This window comes from Rhopalosiphum padi, chromosome 1 (assembly GCF_020882245.1).
Source record: "Rhopalosiphum padi isolate XX-2018 chromosome 1, ASM2088224v1, whole genome shotgun sequence".
Taxonomy (NCBI): domain Eukaryota; kingdom Metazoa; phylum Arthropoda; class Insecta; order Hemiptera; family Aphididae; genus Rhopalosiphum; species Rhopalosiphum padi.
Window position 1 is genome coordinate 21,860,481 of NC_083597.1, and position 18,292 is coordinate 21,878,772.

Genomic DNA, 18,292 nt, shown 5'->3' on the forward strand with positions numbered 1-18,292 from the left:
AAATGTAAATATTAAAAATCTATCCGGTCAATGCATAGGAAATACTCTTGTTTATAAAATATATAATAGGTGCTTTTGCCCTAAACTGAACCAAAGAGTCGTAATCGTGGAAATATGGAGTATCTTTATTCCTATATTATGTGAGAGATAAAAAAGAGAAAACAAATACTGGTCTAGCAGCCCCCTAACACGTTTTTATTTTTTATTTAATTTGTACATAATGATTATGCGTTGACAAAGTCTCAAGCACTAACGTAGAATAAACTCATGGTGTTAGCAAACCCCACGCTTTGTCTGGAGCAACTCATGAGTAAAACCAAATCTCCCTGATGCAATATACCTTTTCTCTTGCCAAAATCTATTGCGAATCTTGTACGGTTTTCAGTATCTTTCCAAGCATTTTGCGTTGGATCTGTAATATAATATACACATAATATTTTCTAACGCATAGTTGTAGAACGAGTAAATTCGTGTGAAAATATTTTAATTTTAATCACATAATATAGACTAATAGTATCATAATATGCCATATTATATTATCTCATAGTTAATATTTTGGTAATATTATAATATATTACAAATATGAATAGATATCCGGGATAAAACATTTTTTTCTAAGAGTTGGTTAAAACTTAAAGTGATAAATGTGTTATTTAAAAAAACAGTTGGTACTCTGCAATAGTTTTTGAATGGTAGCATTGTGTCACATAGGTAATTTGACTAAAATATTATTAAGTATATTGTTAATCTATTGAAAAAAAATCTGGGAAAACTTTCCAATATCCATTTATCATTTGTATTTACCCTAATCCAGGCTTGTGAATATTATTGATTCTCACAAGGCAATAACTGTCAAGATATTCGAATCTTTCAGAGTAATGGACAATGCATTAAATAAACGTCTTGTTAATTATTATTATTATTAATGAAGTTATTTACCGATATATTGCAATGATATTACATTTCGCCACACTGATAACTTTCTCGCGGACTTCCCGTTCCTGACTATTGCCAATACGGGACATCTTGGTCGGTATCTGGCAATGAATCGGGCTGATAGCCCGGACGTGGTGATCGCAATAATTGCCGCTGCATGACATTTAAACGATACCTCCACGCAACCGATACTTACCGCGTGGGCAGGATTAATTTTTGGTTTGGACTGAAAACATGGCATAATATATTAATATATAATACTACAATATACAGGTAATCATACGATAATACGAAATTAATATCAATCGTTTAATTAGTTTGTTTGCGTCATAAAACACTTATAAATTACAAATCGAATAACGTTATACAGTTGCATTTAATTGAATAACATATTATAATAAAATAACACACATTACTACGATAAACTATATATTATAATCTAGTTTTCTAGTATTAATTAGTTTTTAATTATTTTTTTTAAATGTTTTAAATCGGGAAATTTAAAATTAATTTTAAAAATATGCAAAAAATTATTATATGTTTCCATTAAAAACTGTAATTATAATTATTGTTTTAACTTCTGAACGTATACACACCTATACAGGACTAATAATAATACTATGACGTTTGTTTCTATACCTTTTTGTTGAGTTCGGTGAATAACTGTTGTTCCCATATGGTGGCTTCGCCTTGTCGACACAGCGAAGACGCGTATTGAACGCAATGCGATTTGTTCGCACTACGTTTTGTTACGTCCAGATAAATGCAGTCTGTTCCATCCATTACAGTATTTATAAGGTCATTTACTTCAGCACTCGTAGGTATCGTATTTACTTCCATAGAATTAAGATATTCCCCAAAAGTGATAGTCGGTTTTCCAACCTATGTTGTGTAATAGTTAGAGAAATAAATAACTATATATATATATTTTTAACTTCATATTTATTTTCAATGTATTATTATGATATTAATTTTTTATCAAAATTTATAAAAATTAACCAATTTTTCATGTGTAACTTCATTATTCCACCTACGAAAAAAATACGATGAATGCTCCGAAACTTACTAAGTTGCACTTTGACAATACAATCTTTTGTACAAGAAATATCTTATCATGGCCAACTTCCATGGACAAGTTCGGTCGGTTCAGGAACACGCCATCCGCGACTGTTAAAATATCATCGATATTTTCCAGTCCGACGGTGTTGTCAATTTTTGCATACAGAACGATATCCTTACCTTGCTCCATGCCTTTAAAAATAAATTGAACTTATAACTTATCTTTCTACAAGACCCATGGAAAACTGTCAATAAATTGAGATAAAATTTGAGCATATGAAGTATGGCTAGTGCGAGTATAAATCGAAAAATAAGGTTACATAGAACCAATGAAATAGTGAAATGAATACAATTGTAAAATCAAGACTAATAGACACGGAAGAGAATAAATAGAAAGACCGTACGCCGATTGCAGATATATTATGCTCGACTTACTAACAAACTTGCGGACGTGGTTGAAAAACATCGAGTTCCTTACACCAGGCACTAATATTACGTCCACTTTGAGCTGGATACCTGTACGAATTTTTTCCTCGTCTAGTTTGGAGAGTGATGTCGAGCCAATTGGAATTCCCGACACGTGAACTGTTTTTTCAGAACCCAAAATTTCTCCTCGGTTTATCACGCAATATACCTCATACTCGTCTGCGCCAAAGAAAAAAAAATTTTATTTTTCTAACTCTCCTCCAAGAAAACATTGCGTTCGTCGTTTTAATAATAAAATAAAATGACGAATACGAGCTTACCGACTCTGATCACAGTTAGTTCGATTTTTCCGTAGTCCAAGAAGATCTGATCGTTAATTTTTAGCTGAAGAATTATATCACTGTTTACATAAATACGGTCTTTCGTACATTTAAATTTGTATTCGATATCGTTGGTGACATAAATATGAGCGTTCGTCGATAGTTCTATTGAACTTTGTTTGGTCTAATTAAATAAATTTAATAACTTTATTAAATAATTAGACACGTATTAGTATTTAATAATATATGTATCTACCGTTTATTGAAATAATATGTTTTATGATTTTAAACTTTGTGTGCGTTTTTATTATATTTATTCATTATTCTATCAATTATTAAAATGCGCTAGGTACTTTTAATAATTTAGTTTTAAAATCATAACCGTAATTTATCAATCATTATTTATATTAAAATGTATCACTTTTTTATCGAATATGCTTCCAGTCGTGATAATAGATCCTCCAAGATCAAGTATTAAAGTCATTGGATATGGAATATAGTTGTTCTTTTTAAGACTGTAATTAAAAACTCCATGGCGAATTTCTAAGACCATCTTTTGACTCTGTTCAAATGATAAACCATCAAAATTAAATATTACTACTGAAGCGCCACTTTCACATAATTCTTCTATTAAACTCTTAGTCACGTTAAATGCTGAAATAATAATATTAAAAGAAATATTTATAAACATGAAATTATAACTATTTTATGTTTATTTATAAAATGTACGTACAGATGCCACAAGCTATAGTGGTTAACGTATTTTTCGATGGATTTGATTCAATTTTTAAATTACTCATATGGTCGAGATAGTTATCCTCAAAAGATGCTTTCATTTGCATTTCATTATTATTACAAGGTTCCTTTACATGTTTATATTTTTTTTATTAGAACTATAAAAATTATTATAATTTATTGAATTCATGAATGTTCTTACCCAGGGGTACACAACACATGGTTCATCAGTGTTAGGTGTAATCGTAGAGTCCATTTTATCACTATAATATTTTCAAATTATTTATGATGCAAAATGTATATTAAATTAATTGAATTAAAAACAAATTAAATCAATAGTGTTTATACCAACTAAAAGTGTATCAAATAAACGTTTCCTAGGAAATGGATTTTAGCATTATAATAATAATATTAAACACCACATGTTACTATGTTAAGGTAATAATATTAACAGAAAATACAACGATATTTGAAGAAATATTTTTAATTAAAATAAATGAGTATTATTGTATAACTTATTATTTTAATATGCAAAGTGACGTGATTGATTTTAAAAAAATTGACGAAATATTAAATCTCAAAGACAAAAATAAAATAAAAATTATAGATGCTAAATTAAACAGTCAAAGAGAAAACCGTATAAATGAAAACAATAAACGACAAGAACTACTCGAAACAATAGTGAAAAAATACCACAGAAAAATAGATAAAATACATCAGGAAAATGCTATAAACAATAAAAAAAAGTTGGAAGCCAACCATGAAAAAGCAGAGCAAATACAACAAAGATTACAAAATCATAAAACATTTGAGTGCCGTAAAAATGCAAAAATATTAAATTTTATAAAAGATAAGAACATAAAATCAAAAAAATTATTGGCCGAAAGAAAATACCTAAGGCTTTGTGAAAAGCAAAAAAGAGATAGTGAACGTTATTACAATAAAGTTAAGTATCAAAAAATAACATTAGTAAAAAATCAACAGTTAATCAACAAATGTCTAGAAAATAAAACACATGATGCTTTCGAAAATAACAATCAAGGATTGTCTACAGAATACGAAGAAGAATATAATGATGAACAGATGGAAGAAATAATTACTGAAGAAGAGTGTATCATGGATTCTGATCAATTGGTAATTATAAATTATTTTATGTCAACTTGACTAAGTTATATGTGTTTTAGCTTATACAGGTGTAGGTACCTATAATTAGTTAAAATTAAAATTTTTTTTTTTCTTTTAGAAATTAGAAATGATATATAACCAAACAAATTTGGATAATGTTCGAGTGTATTTAAAAAGAATTGCCATGTTAAAAAAAAACTTCTATAGTTGTGAAACTGGGAGACATTTTCTACAGAAGATTGGGCCTATTTGGGACTCACTTACACAATGTTTTTATAGAAAATCATTAATTCTGAATAAGATAGCTAAGGACTCAGACAATATGATGCCCGATGATTTCAGAAAAATCTTCGAAAAAATAAATCTTAATAATGCTAAGAATGTGATTAAACATTCATTGGGCTTAGATGCATCATTTTTGCAAATTTTTATAACTGGTTCGTAATTTAAAAAATTATAATATTAATATTTAAGATATTGGTAAAAATTTCTATAATAATAAAAAAATTAGGTATATTTTTATAGAATTTAAACCTTAATATGTATTTCATTTTTTTCTCAAAGCTCTGTAGTTGATATTTTCTCACTCTAGGTTAAGTTAATTTAATCGTAATAAATAACATATCAATTTACAAACAATGAACATTTTATCAACTATTTTTTAAAAGTATATAAATCTTAATATTATTGAATGATAGAAAAAAGTACCGTATTATGTTTATTTTTTCAAATATTATAATATGTTGATTCGATAAATTATTAAATTTCTGTTAAGAAAAAGTATTTTAGACGTGTTTTACGATTTTATGAGTTAGATAACTTATAGATTTGAACTATGAACTCAGTGATGAAGATGTAAATAATGCATTGACTAAAGCTAAAAGCCTCATTGATAAATTAACGACCGCATTTGATGTAATGAATTTAGTTAAGTTTATACTAGAACATGAAATAGACATTAATGAGAATGTTCTGTATATTGTTAATGGTATATGCAGAAGAACAGTTTTTGAATATACGAAAAGACGAATGAGTTGTAAGCCAATAACATAAGTTTTCTATTTAAACACACATATAATGAATAATTTTAATATATAGATCGAATACTAGGGCGTTCGAGAAATACAATTAACAGACTTCAATTTTTAAATACAAAAAATGTAATCCCAAAACGGTATTTAATAACGAAAAACAATGAAAATTACGTCGAACCGATAGTTTTTGACTTTCTGACAAATGACGTTAAGTATGGCTATTTAACTTCAGGAGAGACGATTACAGAATACAACATGTATCCAAATAATGCTAAAAAAAGAATGGGAGAATTTTGGCAAAATTTGAATTTTTGCTATAGTATAAACAATCCTAATACATATTATGAAAATGTAATGGATAATATTTTCAAAATGCCAGAAAAATGTTATCTCGAAAATGTAGTTGTGTAGATTAGAAACTTCGATAGATACTAAATTATTATATTTTGTTATTTATGTAGCATGTCGATATCCAAGTTAACAGATTGATAGAATTTTCTTACAAACAACTAGCATCTAATTTATCGGGAAAATCGAATACATTCACATATCATAATATAAAGGATGTTGAAGAATTGACTCACACAAAATTTAATATACTAGCTAGAAAGATGACAAAGATGGTGTTTGGAATGGGTGGATCTTATGAAGAAAAAATTTATGTTTTGGAAGTTATTATGAAACATATTGTCAACGAGATAGTAAAAAGGTCACCAAAAGTACTGTACACGTATAAAAATAAACATAACGCCATTGCCAAGAATACGGAGATCGATATTTCTTTTTTTAATCAAAACCATAAAAATATTTGAAAACTATAATAATGTATATATTATGCATTATATATATTATAGCTGTTGAAATCTAAACGAATTTAAATATTTCAAAAATTTGGGAAATGCTACTATCAAGTCTCCGAGTTATTATTTTTATGATGCTAAAATATTTCAATATACATGTTTTATGCATAATTACATACTGCTATGATTATATGGCATATTATACATATATAACGTAGTTATAGTGACAAAGTACTGTATAAATTAAATAAATATACATATTTTATGCTATTTGTTTTTTAGTAAATTATTATAACATACGCTAATCTAACGAATATTGTTTGAAAATATGATTTAAAACAAATGTAATTTGTATAATCATCTAACTATGAATGAACATCAAAAAACCGAACTCAATACTATAGCAGCACAAAAAAAGATTACCGACCAGATAGCTAATGATGTACGCTGTATTGATATGTCTAAAATGCGCCAAAATGCGTCAAATGTATCGTTATATAGGCGTATGCATTTAGAGTCAGAAGAGGAAGAATTGTTTACAAATATACAAAAAGTGAAGAACTCAATGTTAAAAGCTAATTAACGTCACGAATAACGTTTTGTATTTTTAGGCAAAAGAAGCTCAAGCTAGACAAATTGCTGAGTTGGAACAAGAACAAAAACTTGCTCAAGTGATGGCAGATTTAAAACGCCGGGAGATAGTCGAAATAAAAACCAAGTTGTTTAATATTTTTTTATCACGTTTATTATTATTTTTTTTTTAAACTTATTGTTTGGTATTACTTTTCATAGTCAGCTACTTCAAAATAATTCAAACGAACTTCGACATATCGAGAAACAATTACGAACGGCTTATGCAAAAAAAGATTTATTGTGTCAAATCAAAGAAAAAGAAGCTATAAAAAAAGAAGATAAAGTCAGAGTATATTATGATGATTTAAAAATGATAGAAACTAGAAATTATGAAAATGAAGAGGAAAAAGAACTACAGACCCGACAAAAAGAACTCAAGTTAGATTATAAAAAGGCAATCACAGAGCAAATACAAGAAAACGCCGCAGAAAAACGAAGAGTGTCATCATTAAAGAACCATCCTTTTGTTTTCTATCAAGCGACCGGAAGTAGTGAAGTAAAAAAATATAATGTTAAAACTAGCTGTTCTCAAAAAGAATTGGAAGTATTTAAAAAAATGGAAAATGAGCTAAAGGAAATCGAACGGAAAGAATCTGACAATAAAAATAAGTAAGACTCCGAGTATAGGAATCTTGAGTACGATTCGAAATATTGAACACATTATTGTATTGCATCTTAATATTTATATGCATAGACGTATAGAAGAGTATTTGATTGAAATTTCTAAACGGGACAAACAACAAAAAATATTAAAGAACCAGAAGAAAGCAGAGAATGACAGAATCTATAAATGTTTAGTTGATAATTTAACATCCTTAACGGTAAATATAGTTAGAGTGGTGAATTAAAATTTATGATAATTTATGACATATTATGCAGTGATTATTGAATAATAAATTATTTTTTACACTTCTAAATGTACAATTGTCTGTAGTCAAATACATTGAAAAATAGTGAAATGCAAATTAATCTCGTAATCGAACAACAACGAAGTGCCGCTTGGTTGGCCGAGAAAAAAGAAAAAGAACTGAAAAATGTGCAACGCGACAATATGCTGAAACAAAATGAAATGCAATTGAACATTAAAAAAGACAAGGAAAAAGCAGAAAAAGAAAAAGATATAGCTCTAGTCAAAATAGTATTTGATTAAATTATAAACTATTAATGCTTTTATAAACCTTATAATATTTAATATATAACAGTTATTGCAAAATTTTCAAACGTTTAATGAGGTGGAGGAGAAAAAAAATGCTGAACGACGACAAAAGATGCTCAACTATGGAAAAGAGTTAAAAATGTCGATTGACTTAAAAACTGATTTGAGACAAAGACAGAAGAAGGCTGTGATGAATGAATTTTCAGAAGCTGTTAAATTAGAGGAGCTAAGGTAACTTCGTCTTTCTTTTTTAGTTTAATCATTTAACTAATAACTATAGTAGCCTAGTAGCGTATTACTTTAATAGTAATAATTTATAATAAAATATCTTCAATAAAAAAGCTAAATTACCAATTTAAGAGTAATCTTATATAATATATTAATTTCAAACAATGGAAACCATAATATAAGTATATTTTAGAAGGAGAAAAGCAGTAAAACGATAACGCCATTTTTAATGGAACATTTTGATTTTTAATAATTAACTTTAATATTGATAATAATATAAGCATATTCTATCGTTTTTTTTAGAATTTTTGTAATTTGTATTAAAATTTGAACTATTTTTTTTTCTATACTATTTAATTATCTATTATAAATTACGTTATATTGAAAAGGGGGATAATTAAATAAATAATAATTATTAGTGAAAATCGATATTGAACGGTTAAATTATTTTTGTGTTTACTTAAAAACTTTTGTTTGACACAAATATTGTATATATTTATATAGTAAATTATACATAGTATATAGTTTCATCACATTAGTTGGAAAAGTTTTTACTGCGTAAATAACCAAAACAACTTTTCACACACAACTCCCAAAGTTCTTAAAACCATTTGTTATCCGAGAGTTATAATTTTTTGTTTATATTTTATGTATTACACAGAATGGTTGAAATGAAAAAGGAGCAGACAACTATTGTTAAACAACACATGGAAAATCTCGAAGGATTTTTCCCACCGACTGCAAGAGATCGATATGATGTGAAATAAGAACGTCTAATATTTTATAACATTATCTAGATTACTATTTAGCTATAAATTATAATACTAATAATACCAACCATAGAATATTTGGATGGTTATGTTTTCAATACATGTATTATATAATATACCTATCACAAAAATAACATGATTTGTTTTCATGTTTGTTCTTATGCGTTCTATAAAAATAGTTTATCTGTCTAATATTTTAAGAATAATTACTTTTTAAACTGTAGATTGTATATATTATACCTACTTTTTATTTATTCACTATAAATTCTTAGGTGAGCGTTTACAACGTATTTATAATATTATGACGAACGTATAAAACTGTTGGATTTTAACCTATATGTTCAGCCCAATGCTATTTTATGAACAAGCTTTTACCACCTTAACATCCTAAACTAGATAATTTTAGCTGGACATGTTGATTTTATTTATGCTTAAAAAATAAATACACGTCCAACATGGCTTAATAATATTGCTATTAAATGTAATGTAACTGCATGGTATAATATACGTACATTTGTGCATTGTATATGTATATAATATAGTATGTTTGTATTGAAGGAATGTTGGTAACACTATCGTCACTGGGGGACAAGGAGGAAAATTGTTTTAAACGAAAAAGAAAAACGTCAAGAATCCAAATGTTGCTGCAATAATGTTCTTCAGCGGAAACCAATTTAAATGTAAATTATTATTTTACGTAGCTACTCCGGCGCGGTTCTATTTTCAAGTCAGCAAGATAATTATCGTTTAAATATATTTATATATATATAGGTAAGGGCTCAGTAAAAAAAATCTTATAAACGGCATGTGTATAGTAATATATTATGCCACCACATGTATATACAGTGACAAGTCGACTGCTGTGCGCAGGTAAACGAACCGTGCACGCTACCGGTGTACGTACGCGCCCTGCTGCGAATCCTTGGCCCTGTTTTTGTATTAAAAATAAAATTGAAATCTCTGGGACACGCGTGTTTTGATCCGAAATCTTTTACGTCGCTCCGACTCCCGTGCGCTAGACCTGGGAACGGCTATGTAGCATTTCAATGATGTGTGTGTGTGTGTGTGTGTGTGTGTATGTGTGTTATTGTTAATGTTTGTGCATGTACGTATAGCTGCAGAGTTTTAAAGATAAACCCTTTGTAGAACCACGATAATAGTAATAATATACCCTTGACAATAATAATAATAATAATATAATAATATTCAGTAAAATATTATACGCACTAGGTGACCGGGCTGTTTTGCCACACACGAAGACTAAGTTTATAATACGCTGCAAAACATCTCTGTGTATATTTTATTATTATACTTTGAATGTAGTGCGATACATCAACGCATCAAAAATAATTTTACTAATGCAACAAAAAATAAAAATAAAAATGAAAAACCGATAAAAGATAGTTTGATTCTAGCTGGTATACTAAACATCAGCGAGTAGTGACTAGTACTTATAACCAATGATTTACCGTGTATGATAGTCAAATAAATATTTGTTTATAATTAATATTAATATAAATCGATCATGATAATATTATGTTTACTAGATTATCATATAATTATAATTATTTTACATCACAATCCTCTTTATGTGAACAGTGAAATCGATACAGAAATATTATACCAATCAAATATTTCGATTTACTAATTGCACTATAACACAGATATAAAACATTTAATCGATTTCAATATTATAATATAATCTCATATAACAGTAGACTCACATTCAGATGCTGTCACAAATCATTTGTATTTGAAAATACTATAAAGATTGTTAAAGTTAGTTTCAAATTTTAATACAATTTTAAAACAGATAAGTTCATGAAAAATTAATAATTAAAGTTAGTTAGGACTTAAGTGACACGGCAAGTATTAGAAAAAAATTATAGCTTAATTTAGTTAAAAAATACTATATTATTTTATTATTATTATAAAATTAATTATTTAATTATATTAAATAATTTATAATAATAAATCGAATATATATATAAAAAAAAATATAATTATATTATATACTATAAGCATATGCCATTTTGTAGTTTTTCCTTGTGTTTGCAAACGTGTACAACAGCGGAAGCCATAAATAATAATAAGTTGGATTAACATAACTGTGATTATAGTTAAATTTAATTTTTATTTTAGTCTTGTGCATATACATTATAATAATATCACAATTCATAAATCACAATACATAAATAATAATTGTTAACTATAAATCGAATCACAAACACTTATTATGTACATGATAAAAATGATTTGCTAATACGCCAGGCGTGGATCCAAAGAGACGCAAGGGAAAAGGACAATAGTGTCGCTGTAGACTCTAAGATATCTGTTTTCAGCAACCGATAAAATGCATTGTCTCGCCAATAGCGTTTCGGCCGTGTTCGTTTTTATCCCCCCACCCCTATAAATATATTCTGGGTCCACGCCTGTAATACGCTATAATATAATATGTATAAAAGAGTATACATAGCATTAAATTGTTTCTAAAATGATTGTAACAAACATCACATACAATTGAATGTTTGTTTTCTAACCCGGTAAATAAAAGGAATAATAATAAATAATAATAATAATAATTTCAATACGACATAACTATTCGTACAGATCTAAAATAGATACTTTTTAATACATACAAACGGTTAGTAATCTGCAGTTTAACAATATAATATTTCTTACATTTACCTATTTACTTACTGATCGCGGCGTCTATACGCAATCAGGCTATAATATCATACGTAAATATTGTAATGTATATGCTCTATACGAGTGTAAACTCGAAGTTAACAAACGCACAAAACGCTAATGTAAAAAGCCGCAATATTGTATATTGTTAGGAGGAAACGAGGTTAAACGAGATCATGCATTACAACGATCCAAATTTAATTTGTATATAGGTAGATATACTAGATTACCACTCACGAAATGGTCAAAGTTCATAGAAATATTATGAGTTGCCGAAATGTTAATTTACTGTTTGTAATGTACAGGCACTTCTCGAGGAATGTTTAAATTATTAAATTATATTTTTTTCAATAATAGTAATCTAAGCTACATGTACATAATAAACATCATGCATATGGTAAAAAGTAAAACATAAATACAAAGAGAGATAATTTACAGTTAGACAGCAAGAATTCGTTTTCAAATTATTATTATCGTGCATTTTGATTAAACCACCACTGCGTTAATGATGCCTAAAAAAGTAAGTACCTTTGTACCACTTTGTATTATAAAATATATTAAAAATATTTTACTGAATTTCGGATTTGCGGTGCAGAACACGTTTTTTTCGTTGTGGGTTTAACCCAGACACCTTTAGGCTTATAATATTAACAAGTACATAAGGTATATTATGTGGTAGAACCTATATAATCGAAAAATCGTCAGAGCTCGGAACCACGCACAGAGTAAACACGTAAATAAAGTCGACGTGGAAACGGTTCTACCTAATATTATTTTCTAATATACGAGTATTATATATCAACTTACTTGATGGTCATATAGTATAATACAAATGATATAACGTTGTTTTTAAATCCGATATCCGCGACATGTGTAACAACACATAATTATAATACATAATATCACACACACACACATATATATATATATATATTGTATATATATTATATATGTTTATTATATATATGTATGTGTCCATAATGAATAATGAAGTATATATGCGCGCGCGCGAGTGTGTGTGTATATAGCCGACCACTTCAAACAGTCACAGCGTTTGGTAGTTTTATATTATAATAATATACGTATATTATATTATATACATTTTATGTGCGGCATCATTGCGGTATCATATTTTTGAAACGCGCCCGCACAGCGTGGCATTATATTATATGACAGCTCATGTGAAGGCTCGTTTGTGACGCTCCACGTATCCTATATAGGTATTTAATATAATATTATATAGATATACGTATTGCGTTGCGTAAGGACGAGAAGACTTTGCCCCACGATGTTGTTGTACCTGTATATGACGAACTTACCAGCCGCAGCACCACTTCTTGCGGCGGTGACAAGGTCTCTAATATCAAAAAAAAAAAAAAAAAATCGATATCTATTGATATCCCTTATATATGGCAATTATAAACTTTATTAGTGTATCTAATCTAACCTAAGTCTAGAGACTATTTTTTTTATGATATGTGCCATTCCATAATATCGTCAGATCTTAGCGATCTACGTAACTATATGTTATATAAACTATTGACGTTATATTTGGATTTTAATAATATATATACACACCGCCTGTCTGCCTACTGGTGTAGTAAATTATGTGTAGGTAATACAACAATAAATAAGTTTTTATTAATAGTAAACACCCTAGTATACGAAAAACATCATGTGAGGCTGTGAATAAAATCTATCATCAGTAACTGATGTACTTATAAAATGTGCATCTTACCTTATTGATACATCACGATCACCTCTTTCCAAACGAATAACTTGTTTTGTCAAACCGTAACTGATATGATTCAGAATATACAAATAAATATAATACAAGACTTATTTTGTCGATTTTCGAACACTTTAATAATGCAAAACACATAATGCACTCCGCGGTAACGTAAGAACGGTTTGATCTAAAATATTTTAAAAATTATAAGGTCACAGTTTTTCATTCAAGCTTACCAACAGAAAACACTAGCTGAGGTACAAATAAAACAGGGTTTTCACTTACCGTGTCACGTGTATAATTTAATATCAATCTATATGACATTGTATTAAGAAAACCCGGCTTAACATAAACCATGTTACCATGTTGGCAACCACATTGCCTGGACTACGGTATAAAATCTACCCTGACCGTGGTATAAGTTTGAAGACAATGGTCTCCGCTGAATACAGTATATACGCGAGCAGATAAACGTAATATCTTCCGTCATCGTTGGCCATTGCAGGTCTCAATTTTTTCAAAATATTTTCTGATTTTATACCTTTTGAGTAGTGCTGTTCGATTTTCGAAAACTGATTAAACCGTTATATTAAACGCATTGTCCGTGAATACGAGCGTCAAAATTCTAGAAGTACGATTCATCATGTAAATATATATTTTCAAGTCTCATATCTTGTGATCCAACGTAAGTATACGTTTTACACTTATACCAATTCCCAAGGATTTTGGTCCTAGGGTGACTTGTAATATCCAGATCAAAGTACCTATTTATAATCTATATTATGTACAGATTTAAAAAAAAAACTAAACAACGATAATAATAGATTCTTATTTTTCAATATGACCGTTAAATATGTATAATATTAACCTTGTTTATAATTTATTTCATTTAAATATTATTAAATATTAATATTTCATTATTTGAATTATTATAACTTATATAATGTGTATATGCTGGTAAATTAACAAAATTCAAGATTAACCTTGGTATAACTGCAATCTTGTAATGCACTGTATGACAAATTTTAAATTAGTATACTCGTATAAATATTAAACATGGAGTATTATTGTATATTTTACTTGTTTGACGCTTCGTTTATTGTGTTCACTGTGAACAGGTTAAAAAAAATACAAGTTCAGCATTGGTTAAATAGACGTGTAGTTATGCGCCATTTATTAAGTTATAGTTAATAATTTAGTATAACTATAATTATTATAAATATAAAATAAAAAATATTGAATAATGGGCAGCATAAAAAGGGTGGAACGTGCTTAGAAAAATCACCTTGCTGTATGTATGTAAAAATGTTTTATAATAGAAAACCTTACCAATAGAGTAGGTACCTACATCAAAAAAAATACATAACTTATATGTGATAAGTTTTATACACGGATATCCGTCTTTGGCAGAAACAATCTTTTATTGTTATTTTAATTACTCTTACACACAGAACTTAATTCATATATTTAATATATTTCTATATTTTAAAATGTATAAAATTTTCTGGACATTGACATTTTTTTTTTTTTTAATCATCTGGAACTTTTTAGAAATTTATTGCAAACCCTCTGTTAATTACTAACTTTATTTAGAATTTGGGAAAATTTAGCATATTAATATCAATTGTTTTATTAAATCAGTGTATTATTGTTATAGATCGTTTACACTAGCATATGTAGCCATGCAAATATACCTATATATCTTAATGTATAATACATTATTACTCAATAATTTACAATATATAACATTAGTACTTCACGTATACATAATGTGCGTACCACGAGATAACTGAATTCATTGGAAAGTTTTAGGAACACCCTGTCACCCTGTATACGAAAATATGTTTGCAGGTACTCGTGTTGTGTTGTAGTAAAAGCCTTTGTCGGCGACGAGTCATTAACGCAACCTATAGATAGGTATTACTACTTCTCAGTGGTATACATATACGTATCATTACTATACATATTATACGACACTCACTATATACCTAAATGATATATGTGGCAACGGGAGAGAAAGGGGAAAAGTATATACTATAATATTATATATGGTACCTACCATACGTCCATACACAGACAGGAGGAGTGGGCAGAAAGTGCTAATTACACACACGCCGACGAGGCAGCTCCTTCACACGGTTTGGGCAACAATGAGCTCATATATGTGTGTAAAACGATGACTGGCGGTGGCGGGCAACATCATGAAATAGTCGTTTGTAAACAGTATATACTATATTATATTATACACGCAGACACACACAACTAAACGACTGGATGGACAACAGAATTGCCGAAAAGAAAAAAAACCTTATTGTGAACGCTTAAATAGCCGCCGCTGTGTTCAAGAACCGATCAACACACATATGTACACCTATTCTCCGCATATTATTATTATTATTATTATATGATGTATAAACCAGCTAATATAATATTATTGTCGGCGGCGGTGGCGGCGGACACAACAGTAAAACGGTAATGAGCGTCGTATTCAACGAGCCGCTCCGATAACCGAAAAATCGTGCTCGACATTTTTGGATAGCTTAACACGACAAGTAAAATATGATGACTTAAAGAAAACATGGCCTGAGTAATAGAAAATAAAATGGGTAACGCACACCACGGTGCTGCAGTAGGCGAGAGCTACGTCAATATCGTTACCATTGCAATAATATCATCGGACATTGTACTAAATTAATCATTTTAATACCTACTTTTATATGATATATAATATTTATACATTTCAAATATTTTTATCTTTCACATTTCTATATGAATATATAGTAATTGAATATTGCAATACAATGCTTGTGTTGGTTGCCAAAGAAATTAATTTTCATCTAAGGCCAAAGGAACACAAATATTATTATATATTCGTCAATTTTTTCGAATGCTTATTATAATATATAATTCATGCTATATATAGTAGTAATGAAATATTTGTAATTTGTATAACAATCAAGATAACGATTCTCGTTTGACAAATGACAACCGAACTAAAATACTACAAAATTATGTTACTGCTTTGCGGCAGATTATATATGGCGGTACCACCTAGACTTCAAAGTGAACTCCAATTCTCGACACTATTTGTATTATTATTATTATTATTACCTTAATACCTATATATATATTATATATATTATCGTTATTTTATTATTTATATATTACTTTAGAAATTTCGATAAAAAACAAAAAAAATCTATAAGGTAAATATAATAATAAAGCTATAATAAGTATCAATACCGGCTTCTAGTGTTGATACAATATATCATACCAGCGTATATTATGAACAAAAATGTCCTTGTTATATTATGCTCCTGCAGTGGCAATGCCGCCGCCCCGTATGGCCGCGGTGGGTCTCTTGGGTCACCACCGGATCAGTATCTGTGCAATGACGGCTTGGTGACAGTGACGACCACCGGCGCCGGGTTCTACATCTCATCCGTCTCTGTACCTGTCATTGCAGTGGCGGCAGCAACGTCGGTATCTTCGACGGTGTTCTTGTTCAAATTTCAGTGCGCGTGCACAATCACTATACACAGGTACCTTAAATTATTTTATACATACCTGATATGATATAGGTACTATATATACTAAAACGTATACAACTATATAATATATATATACGTATTATACTAGGATAATGAATAATAACAAAGATCATTATTTTCGGTCCGTAAGCACATTTATCACGCCACCGCGCCACCCAAGAGAAAGACAGACGTTAAATGAGAGAGAGAGGAGAGAAACAGAGAGAAATTATATTATTATATTTGAACGTAAAGGGGCAAAACGCTATGTATATAATATATTGTATACATACTTTTATATATATATATAGAACGTGTAATCTAGGACAGACGGGACAAAAATCAGAGATTCCGTTCAACCGGCGACTTATACCACGGGAGAAAGTATTATATATGACAGTATAAAAGTCCATATATATCGTGTTGTCGTCATCTCGATCTAGGATGGGAATAAAACATCGATATCAATCGAACAAATGTAAATATAATAGTAAGAGCATAAAAATATTTTGATTTTTTAAAAGCCCTTTATAATATAAAGTCTGCAGATACACGTAGTAAATTATTTTCATATTGTATGTATTATTATGATGAAATTACTATACTTTTGCTATTGTATCTGTATATGTATGTAACAATAATAATTTACCAAAGTTATATTATTATTTTACCAAAAGTATATATTCAAGTATAATATTTTTTTAATTTAAGGAACTACATTTATTACTAATTTCTCAAACAGTTCAGAAAATATTAGTCACTTCTTTTTGTACCTATATTATTAGCATTTAGAATTGTATAATTAACCATATCAAATCCTGTCTCTTGTAAAGAACTGCAATTTATTATACTATAAATAATTAGGATTAAAAGAAAATATAAATTAATTTGTAGTTTTAATCATTTTAATAAAAGTTACATAAATACTAAATTTACATGAATGGGTATAACTGTGATATTTTACGTTGGTCAGGTTTGGGAAAGCGGACACTACTTACAGTTTTATAGCACCCATCGTGCCCTCTGATACTATTTCGATTAAACAGTTTTCGCTAAATCTGTAATGCTCATGATTGGACATTTAAAGATATTTATATTTAGAGTTTTCGAGACTCTGATATGG

At 28.7% G+C, this 18,292-nt stretch overlaps 2 protein-coding genes across 2 annotated transcripts; one reads left to right on the forward strand and one right to left on the reverse strand.

Moving 5' to 3' along the window:
• Positions 1-29: 29 nt before the first annotated feature.
• Positions 30-3,732, reverse strand: LOC132918344 (pyruvate kinase-like). Its single transcript, XM_060979531.1, has 9 exons — positions 3,679-3,732; positions 3,475-3,604; positions 3,163-3,395; positions 2,742-2,925; positions 2,431-2,640; positions 2,003-2,187; positions 1,576-1,818; positions 940-1,162; positions 30-412 (listed from the first exon to the last, which is right to left on the reverse strand). Exons 1-9 carry the CDS (start codon positions 3,730-3,732, stop codon positions 243-245), a joined length of 1,632 nt encoding a protein of 543 aa, XP_060835514.1. The 3' UTR covers positions 30-242.
• Positions 3,733-6,802: 3,070 nt separating this feature from the next.
• LOC132930112 (meiosis-specific nuclear structural protein 1-like) lies at positions 6,803-9,219 on the forward strand. The gene is made up of 7 exons (XM_060995790.1): positions 6,803-6,988; positions 7,047-7,153; positions 7,228-7,677; positions 7,763-7,889; positions 8,003-8,206; positions 8,271-8,455; positions 9,114-9,219. Exons 1-7 carry the CDS (start codon positions 6,803-6,805, stop codon positions 9,217-9,219), a joined length of 1,365 nt encoding a protein of 454 aa, XP_060851773.1.
• The last annotated feature ends 9,073 nt before the right edge of the window (positions 9,220-18,292 follow it).

What these genes read in the sequence shown, in the direction of transcription:
- LOC132930112 (XM_060995790.1), top strand. Translation starts at nt 6,803, where the DNA reads ATGAATGAACATCAAAAAACCGAACTCAATACTATAGCAGCACAAAAA. An exon ending in ATAGTCGAAATAAAAACCAA is followed by an intron (nt 7,154 to 7,227) that starts GTTGTTTAATAT and finishes TACTTTTCATAG; the next exon opens with TCAGCTACTTCAAAATAATT. An exon ending in GAATCTGACAATAAAAATAA is followed by an intron (nt 7,678 to 7,762) that starts GTAAGACTCCGA and finishes TTATATGCATAG; the next exon opens with ACGTATAGAAGAGTATTTGA.
- LOC132918344 (XM_060979531.1), bottom strand. Translation starts at nt 3,732, where the DNA reads ATGGACTCTACGATTACACCTAACACTGATGAACCATGTGTTGTGTAC. An exon ending in CACTATAGCTTGTGGCATCT is followed by an intron (nt 3,396 to 3,474) that starts GTACGTACATTT and finishes TTATTATTTCAG; the next exon opens with CATTTAACGTGACTAAGAGT. An exon ending in GAAGCATATTCGATAAAAAA is followed by an intron (nt 2,926 to 3,162) that starts GTGATACATTTT and finishes TTATTTAATTAG; the next exon opens with ACCAAACAAAGTTCAATAGA.